Source organism: Podarcis raffonei, chromosome 5 (genome assembly GCF_027172205.1).
Source record: "Podarcis raffonei isolate rPodRaf1 chromosome 5, rPodRaf1.pri, whole genome shotgun sequence".
Classification (NCBI taxonomy): Eukaryota; Metazoa; Chordata; class Lepidosauria; order Squamata; family Lacertidae; genus Podarcis; species Podarcis raffonei.
In genome coordinates, this window is record NC_070606.1 from 6,019,470 (window position 1) to 6,028,699 (window position 9,230).

General features: G+C 46.1%; 1 protein-coding gene across 2 annotated transcripts in view; it reads right to left on the reverse strand.

The window, feature by feature from the left end:
• Positions 1–8,864, reverse strand: part of SEMA3A (semaphorin 3A) — a 190,362-nt gene extending 181,498 nt beyond the window's left edge. Inside the window, exon 1 of one of the 2 annotated variants that reach the window (XM_053387699.1) lies at positions 7,910–8,864. In XM_053387699.1, the coding sequence (XP_053243674.1) occupies positions 7,910–8,027 (118 nt within the window). In that variant the 5' untranslated portion in view covers positions 8,028–8,864. The remainder of the gene's footprint in view (positions 1–7,909) is intronic. The other variant, XM_053387697.1, reaches the window with a different exon arrangement.
• Between the last annotated feature and the right edge of the window lie 366 nt (positions 8,865–9,230).

Sequence of the window (9,230 nt, forward strand, 5' to 3'; positions counted from 1 at the left end):
GTGTCCATTTCTTGAGGTTCAGGCTGCTTACTCTTTGCTACTTCTCACATCTTGATCATTTGTGGACAATTATGAGCCAGAGTACTTTATTGTAATAAGGCTTGAAAGAAAGGCTGTGAAAAGAAGAAATGAATATGCAGGGAATCATTTTCCCGTTAATTGTCCTGAAGCGATGTGCATTCAATTGTGTAACAATAGCAGCAACAATAACAAAAAGAACCACACATTTACTCTTCCCAAACATCCTTAAGAGAATTGAGAAATGTTCAATAAACAAATGGGATGAGACAGATGGATTTGAGAAACTTTTGGTTTATGCGTGCAGAGACTGAATGTGGTTCACAGACTTAAGAGAGGTTCTGAGAGGTAGAAGGGTTTGCAAGTCAATTTAAGTGGATGTCAAAAATCTGGCTTTTTTCGTATCTGCTGTTTTCTTGGGTTCTAAAAACAAATGCAAAAAGAAAAAAAAGAACAGGAAAAAATGTACATATGGATACTGAGTTGGCACAGCTCAGCAGAGGGAAGCCCAGGTGGGTAATCTAATTCTCCAGGTTTAGCTCTTGGGACTCTCCCTGGAGCCCTGCTCCTCACTCTCCTTGACTGGTTCTCCCTTGTTGAACAGTGCCCTTGGACTGTGGCCATGCCTCTTGCTTATCGGGAGAGAAACCTCTGCCTTTCGTATGACTGAACAGACATCTGCTGTGCAAAGGTCACAGTACATTTCCGAGCACAATTCAAAGTGTTGGTGCTGACCTTTAAAGCCCTAAACGGCCTCGGTCCAGTATACCTGAAGGAGCGTGTCCACCCCCATCATTCTGCCCGGACGCTGAGGTCCAGCGCTGAGGGCCTTCTGGCGGTTCCCTCATTGCGAGAAGCAAAGCTACAGGGAACCAGGCAGAGGGCCTTCTCGGTAGTGGCGCCCGTCCTGTGGAACGCCCTTCCAGCAGATGTCAAAGCGATAAACAACTACCTGACATTCAGAAGACATCTTAAGGCAGCCCTGTTCAGGGAAGTTTTTAACGTGTGATATTTTACTGTATTTTTGATTTTTATGGAAGCTGCCCAGAGTGGCTGGGGAGGCCCAGCCAGATGGGCGGGGTATAAATAATAAATTATTATTATTATTATTATTATTATTATTATTATTATTATTATCCCTTGCCCTGCCCACTTTTGCCTAACACCAATGGGAAGGGAAAGGAGGTCCTGGCCAGGGTAAACTTCAAAGGGGCCCTGCTGTCACCGTCACGTGGAAGCTGCTTCCTCGGAACTTGGCCATCTGTGAGCAGAGTCAACCTCGTGACTCTCATCCAGCTGGCACACTGTCGGAGGAGTGGTGGCAACTGCCTGGTGATAATCCATGTGCTTGGCCACGCTCACCACGACTTCGTGATAGAGAAGTTTGCAAAGCTGTGCGGTGGCTGGGCTGGTGCAGTCGCAGGGGGCTCCCTCTATGCCCCACCTGCATGCCCCGCATGCCATGTGCCTACCCCAGGGCAGTGACGTAGCGTGGGGGGTGCAGGGGGGCCGGCTGCACCAGGCGCAATATCTGGGGGGGGGGGCGCGCTCGCACTCGCAGCTCTCTGCCCCTACCTGGCTCACTCACTCTCTCTCACTGCAGTGCTGGCTGTGCGAATCCGATCCGAGCCGCCGGGTCGCCCCCCACTGTGGGGGGGGGGGTGTGCCAGGCGTGCGGTGCGGTGCGGTTAGGGGGCACAAATTACTTGCCTTGCCCCGGGTGCTGACAACCCACGCTACGCCACTGCCCCAGGGGGCACTAGCAAACACCCTTCCACTGAACTTCTTGGCATCTGCTAAAAACATTTAGACAAGCCTAGGGCTTGCCAATCAGAAGGTCGGCGGTTCGAATCCCTGCAATGGGGTGAGCTCCCGTTGCTCGGTCCCTGCTCACCTAGCAGTTCAAAAGCACGTCCAAGTACAAGTAGATAAGTAGGTACCGCTCCAGCGGGAAGGTAAACGCCATTTCTGTGCACTGCTCTGGTTTGCGAGAAGTGGCTTAGTCATGCTGGCCACATAACCCGGAAAAACTGTCTGCGGACAAACGCCAGCTCCCTCTGCCAGTAAAGCAAGATGAGTGCCACAACCCCAAAGTCATCCGCAACTGATCTTAACAGTCAGAGAGTCAGGGGTCCCTTTACCTTACCCAGGTGCTTAGAAAGCTGCGGTAATTTTAATCAGTTTTAGTATTTTAACTTTTTATACTTTTTAATGTACGGTTCTATTTTTTCTGCTTTATCTTCTGTAAACCACTTTGATGTTGTTGGGCTGTTGTCGTTTTTTACAATTAAGTGGTGTATAAATTTCATGAAACAGATAAAATAAATATGGATGTGTGAATAGGCTGAGAACAGAATGTGCATATTGACCAATGTCAACCCAAGAACAATACTTTTCTGTTGAGGCAGCTCACGCATTTTTGCAAAATAATCATCAAGGGACAGTGACACTTCAGCCATGTGTGCTGTTCATGTGGTGAAAATTTGAGCCTCAAAGAAAAGGGCTTTTGTATTATCTCTCCGCAATATTATGTTTTTCGTAGAGTTAACTCATATGTTATTCTCTTGTTAATTATGCTGCTTTAGTTAATTTATGTTAATTTATTAACATAAATTTATTTTAATTTATGTGCACTTTGTGATTGACCTTCTTTGTAATGTTTTATTTTGAAATCTTTTAAGATGACATGTTTCCTGTTAATTATGTTGCTTTGAATGTATACTTTAAATTTGACTTTCTTTAATAGTGTTTGATTCTGGATTGTTCTATTTAATGTTTTAATGTGTTGTAAACTGCTTTGGGATTTTTTCCTCAAAATTGTAAAGTGGTGTAGAAGTTAAGCCATAATAATAATAATAATAATAATATTAATAATAATAATAATATGGTAATTACAAGTTATTGGGACTCAATTAATGTACACCCCTTGAACACAATGAAGCTATCCTTAAGCACAGTGCTAAAAACCCATTCCAAAGCCCGTTATTGGGGGTCTAATCCGGCCCCTCGGCTGGTTTTATCCAGCTCCTTTGGCAGTTTATTTATTTGGCTCAAATCCTTAAAAAAATTGTATAAAAAGCTCAACAACTTTGGTCGGCCCTCATGCACATTCACTTCATCAAATCTGGCCCTCTTTGGAAAAAGTTTGGGCGCCCGTGGTTTATTGGGAGGGAAGTTTATTGAGAAACAGCTGGAATCACCTGCACCAGATCATAGGAATTTGCTGGAATCCACAGCAAGAGGTGTATGCTGTCTCCTTTTTCTTCTCCAAGCCCAAGGAGATATGCCTCAGGATTACGGTCAATGTGCTGAAGACCACCTTGTTTAAATAAGATTTTGAGTGTGTGCATGGAAATCACCTTAGCTTACCATAAATTCTTATGCCAATTCTTCTACACCCAAGTCCAATTTCCCTGGGAATAGTTTGCAATTACCTTGAGCAGAAAACTAAACAGCCCCCCACACCTGTGACTGTTAGAAACTGATGACTTTTAGGGCTTAACATTTTCTCTCCTCACTTTACATCCAGCATAAAGAAGAGCTTCGAGGAACTTGGAAGCTTGCTCACAACTTTATGACATTTTGGGTGGTTATATTAAGCTGATGAACCAAGAGGGCTATCTCTAATTTATGTGCGTTCTGCTGAAAAGTAAGTGTACATTGTATATGTATTATGTACATATGTGTACATATTACAGCATTAATTGCACTGTGGCTGCTTTAGGAAAAAAACAAACGGGGATTTGGGACAAGATCCTATTTACATAAAAACTTAGAACTGGGCTCCAAAGAAGAACTTTAGCCTTAACCAAGGACCTGCATGGGCTTACTGAAATGTTTGCCTTTCCCCTCCAGAAGCAGCTGAGACCCTACATACGGTATCACAAGGAGTTTTTAAAAAGCTGTACTAAGTTTCAAAGGGGTGTGTGTGTATGCTTGAGGGTGAGAAAAGCTAGTCTTAGAAACCTGTTAGCCTCATGGAACTAGTCATATAGTTATTTGAATCCTGGAAACCTAGATATGTCTTAGCACCTGCTATTTCCAATAAAAAGTCCATGACTCTGAGAATCTAAATGCATGCTCTTCATATCACTTGATATCACAAATTAGATGGTTCTAATTTGGTACAAGTCTGAGTGAAAGGAAGTCACAAGGATTCAAGAAAAGAGAGGTTGCGGAAATTTCAATCTCTGGCAACCTGAGAAATGGCAGACCTTTGAAAACAAGTGACCGTAGGAAATTAACGTTGGCGGGGATTTAACCCTTCATGAATTACCCTTTTTTAAAAAAATGTTTCCAGCAAGCTTCTTTCCCATTAGTGGAGTTAATTTTGTTGTGGTGTTTTACATCTTTGCAAACTGCCTTGGGAGGGCAGGTTGCCCAGAAATGCAGGTTAGAAATCTTTCAGAAAAATAAACAAATCTATGAAGTTCAACTGCGCTTAACACCTAATAAGTCAGGAAGAAACAAGCTGCTTAGAAAGAAACCTTGAGCATCAGTTATCTGACAACTGACTGCAAGACAGCTGCTCACATGTAAAACAGAGAGTGTGTGAGAAAAATATTAGTCCGTAAGATAGGATAAGGAAAATGGCATGTTCCTACACACCCACCTGCTCATTTCACAGTTTATGTTATTAAATTACCCAGCACCCTGTGCCTTAGAGAAACCTGCTGGCTAGCCAAAGGGCAATCTCTTCACATTGTTAGCAGTGTCTGAAAAAAAGAAATTCCCCCAACCCTTCACCAGAGTTAGCCCTAGTAGTAAGAAAATGCCTTGTGGTGCTGTCATGCAACAGAACCACTGAGCTCATTTGCAGCATATTAATCTCCTGCTCAACAACATCTCTCTGTTAATAGAGAGCACTTACAGCGACTGCTGTGCTCATTTCACTGAGGAAATATTCACAGCGTGCGCATTAGAAGGACAATTAATTATCCAAAGCTTTATTAGCTCGTGTTCTTTATTCTTCCATGTCCCTTGGTAACTAGATATTAATGGCAATGCAGGCACTGCTAGAGCACATCCCTCACTCAGACTGCCAGCCTGATCCTGTAGCAAAAGCTGCACAGAGGTAAGCAAGTAGATCAAAGAAATAATAATGCTGGCATCGTGTTTATGAAGCGTATTAAGAGTGTTTCAAAGTATTTCATGCATGCTGCCTACTGGAGCATGTGCTTAAACACTTGATTTGATTTATTAATGAAGAACAGAGATTTGGGCACTAAGGTGGTTCTTTGGTTGGTTTTGTTGTTGCTCATTTAGTTTTCATATTAGATTCAGAGCCAGCATGTTGTAGAGGAGAGCTTTGAGCACTGAGCAGAGAGATATAGATTTGACATTGTGGCTTCACCCTGGAGCTCAGTGGGTGGCTGGGTTCAAATTAATATCATCACTCGGATCTAGCCTCCCACAGAGGGTAGTTATTGGAAAGATCATCTGTTGTATCCCATCACGAGCTCCATGTAAGGCAAAAAGCAAAGGTGGGAAATAAATAATAGCCTAAAGCAGAAAGATCACCAGGGTTGCAACTGTACACAAACTCACTTGGCAGCAAGTCCTTACTTCGTGGTAAATATGCATAGGAAGCTCATCCTCCAGTGTCCTGTTTGATGTCTAAGTTGATGAATATTAATGGAAAAAGCAAAAGCAGGAAACCACAGTTCTGGTATAGTTTTCATCAAAACATGTATGAAATGTATTGAAGCAACACAACAACACTGATATCTCAGTCCACATGCCAAACCCATCAAGATAAAATAACCATGGGATACACCACCCAAACCCAATGGAATAAATGGTCTTTCTTTCTGCTGAGAGGTGGCAGAATTAGGACTTCCACTAAACTTTAGCAGCACGATCCAATGCTTGTTCACTCGGAAGTTAGTCCTGCTGAGTTCAGTGAGGCTTGCTGCCAGGTAAGTCTGCATAAGAGTGCAGGCTAACACTGCACACCTATGTATGTTTACTCAGAGGTACTGTATGTCCCAGTGGATTCTAAGGGACTTGCTCCTAAGTAAAGGATTGTCGCCTAAGAGAGTTAGAAATAGTTTTGATGAGACATTGTTCTTGTTAACAGGTCAGTTTAAACCAGCTACTTAAATAATCCCTGCTGTACATGCAATTGCAGTTCAATAGATGCATTAAAGTTAATTAGATCATAAGCAATTAAATGTCAATTGGAATTTAGGGGTCTGATTATACAGTGATGACTCATATTAGAAAGCAAAAGGTAACTTCCCTGCATTCTTATTAGCCATCTTTTCATGGCAAATTAATTAGCGTATTCCAAGAACAACAGAGTGTTGCTTTCATACATATGCACATGCACACACAGGCTTGTTTTAGGATATTCCCATACACTGATTTCACTCTTAAGTCAGAATACACATATGTCATTGTTGTCCTGTGGTTGTTGTTTTTTTAATCAGCCTTTAGGTTGCTCAGCCAAGGCATGTTGGTGTTGTCTGCCTGGCATCAGTCAGTCCCTGAGCAGCTAATGGGCAGGTTCCTCCCATCGTCTCCTTCACCATCAGTGGACCAACCCCAAGGTTTATCAAGCTTGAGTTGCACAACTTAGGCTGCAGTCCGAACCCACCTACCTGCGAGTAAGCCCCACTGAATTCAATAGGCTTTACTTCTGAGTAGGCCTGGTTAGGAGTGTGCTGCTACTTGGTCCCTGAGACTTTGCTGGACTTTTCCTTTATTCGTTTAAACAAACTGGTGGAAACAAGGACATAAATCTCCACCATTGAAAGTGGGAAACTGAAAGACCCCCCCCCCTTTCTCCTTTCACTGCCACAACCTGCACAGACATAAATACAGCATGCCACGAGGGACGCCTATAACCATAGACACAAGCTCTTTCTTTTCTGCATTATGGGAAATAAGCTATGCGCCTCGCTTCCCCATCTGAAGCCAGAGTGATCTTCTCCCCTGTTACAAATTAATAACGAGCTGATTTTATTTTTTTAAATCGATTCCTTAAGACGGAGCAATTCTGTCTTCTTCCCATCCGTGGACCAAATGCAAGTGCGAGGTAAACCTCCCACGGCACGCAGCTCTTGCGCTTTTCAAGCCCTGGGAGGAAGGGGGGGGGGAGGAGCAGGGAGGGGTGTGACTAGGAGCCTGAACTTGCAAGAGCAGCTTAACTGCTGCGTGCAAAATTCTGCACGACGGTGTTGTTCTGCGGGGTCCGGAGAAGTTAAGGATCACGTGCCAGTTTCCTCTCTCCGCTGTCGCTTTTGCGCCCGGATCCGAGCCATGCGGGCGACGTGTCCACACCAGAGAAGCGCCCGGGTATGAAACGCAGTACAGTATATAATCCTCGCGCGCACCTCTCCAGTACTGCGTTTTTGCGCTTCCTCGTTTTCCGGCCAAACCGCCCCCCCCCAACCCCGCTTCGGCTCGGCATCCGACTGTCAGACTTGTGCCGCCCGAATATGCATGGCGACGGCTTAACTCTTCCCTGCTCGCCACCATCCCAGGCGAAGTCAGGCGCCGAGAGCGCGCGCGCTAGGAAGCCTCGGCAGCCCCAAACGATCAATGCAATGGGAAAAGCAATGCAGAAAGGGGGCGAGGGGGAGATAGGAATGTTGGGGACCCTGCACTGGCCGGAAGTCCGAGGGAATCCACCGCGATCCAGTGGCAGCAGCGTTCTCCGCGGAGAGCCCCAGCTGGTTCTCCCGCCCGGCGCGCTTTAGTGCCCGGGCGAACTCGCTCCTCTTTGTCTGCCCGAGCAGAACTACGAGCCCAGATACCTGGGAGGAGGAGGCTGCTTTTGGCTCCGCCGAGAAAGGAGCAACCTCGGGGGAAAGGGGGAAACGGCACGAGCAGGAACCACCAGCAGGAAAGAATAAAAGGAGGAGGAGGGGGAAAGGAGCAGGCTTACCTTTGTAGGATAATTTGAGGCGCGGCACGTTGTCCTTCTTGGCATGTTGGCAGCGAGCGCTTTCTGCTAGTAGAAATACTCCCCAGACAAGGCAAGCCGTCCGGCGGGTGCAGCCCATGCTGCAGAAGAGCACTGGATAGTCCTCCCCCCCGGCGCTCCCTTCTGGTCTCCTGGGTGTAGGGAGTTTGGGGGGGGGGAGCGATGGGTCCACGCAGAAGTTCAAAGCGATCTAAAAACTGAGAGGTAACAGGTGACCCGGATCAGTTTCGTTCAGGAGCGCAGGGTGATCCAAAAACCTCATGGCCAGGTTTGTAACATCTCCTCCTTCTGTTAAGTCACCGGAGCGGAAGGGGACACGCACAGACACACATGTGGGGAGGTGGACACAGACACACACAAAAAGCAGCTCGCAACGATTCGCCACCCTCACCCCACGCGCGGCGTGGAAGGAGAAGGATGGCGAGCCAGCGCTCAGTGGCTCCGAGAGAGGCGCAACCGGTGCAGGGCAAAAGCGGAAAAGGGACCAGAGTGGCGGCTTCTTCCCCCGCCAACCTCTCTCGCCTTCAAAAAAGAAGAATCATAACCAAAGCCCTGCTCGGCGGTCGCCTGGTGCCCCGAGCCAATCCCGCTCTGGTGCTCCCCTCCGGCTTCAGTTGCAGGCAGCAGGAATGCCAAACGGGGGCAGAGAGAGACGCAGCAGCAGCACCGAGTTTTCCTGCGCACATGGAGAGGCAGAGATGACACAGGAATCTGCAGAGTTTCTCTCTCTCCCTCTCCCCTCCTCCCTTCCCCTTCTTTTTAACCCAACACTCTCTCCAGAGTGTCTGACAATGGGAGAACAAGCGCAGCACAGCCCACTTCCCTTCCTCCTGCTGTCACCAAGCACAGATGCAAAAAACATCGAGCCAAGGATTTGCGGAGGGACCAGTTCGGGAAAGGCAGGGAGCAATAAATTTCGCCATCAAATGCGCGAGCTTTCTCTCCCGCTGCCGTTTCTCCCTCCTCTATCTTAAGGAAAAGTTTTCCCCCTCCCCCGGTGTCAGTCCTTGACTCTTTCTACTGTCATAAATAATCCATCTGAACGATAAGTGTAATTTTGTTTTTACTCCGTTGCTGATAACAAAAGGGAAAAGAAAGAGAGAGTTAGAGAGCCTTCCATCAACGTAACTTTACTACTGGAGTTTAATTTAAAGTCTTGTTAAGAAACCCTCCTCCCCAAGAACCTCCCAGCCAGCAAGAGAAATTCCTAGTTAAAAAAAAAAGTCAAGACACATATAAGCCCAATGAGACTTGTAAATTATGCAGGGGATTCTCTCAAGAT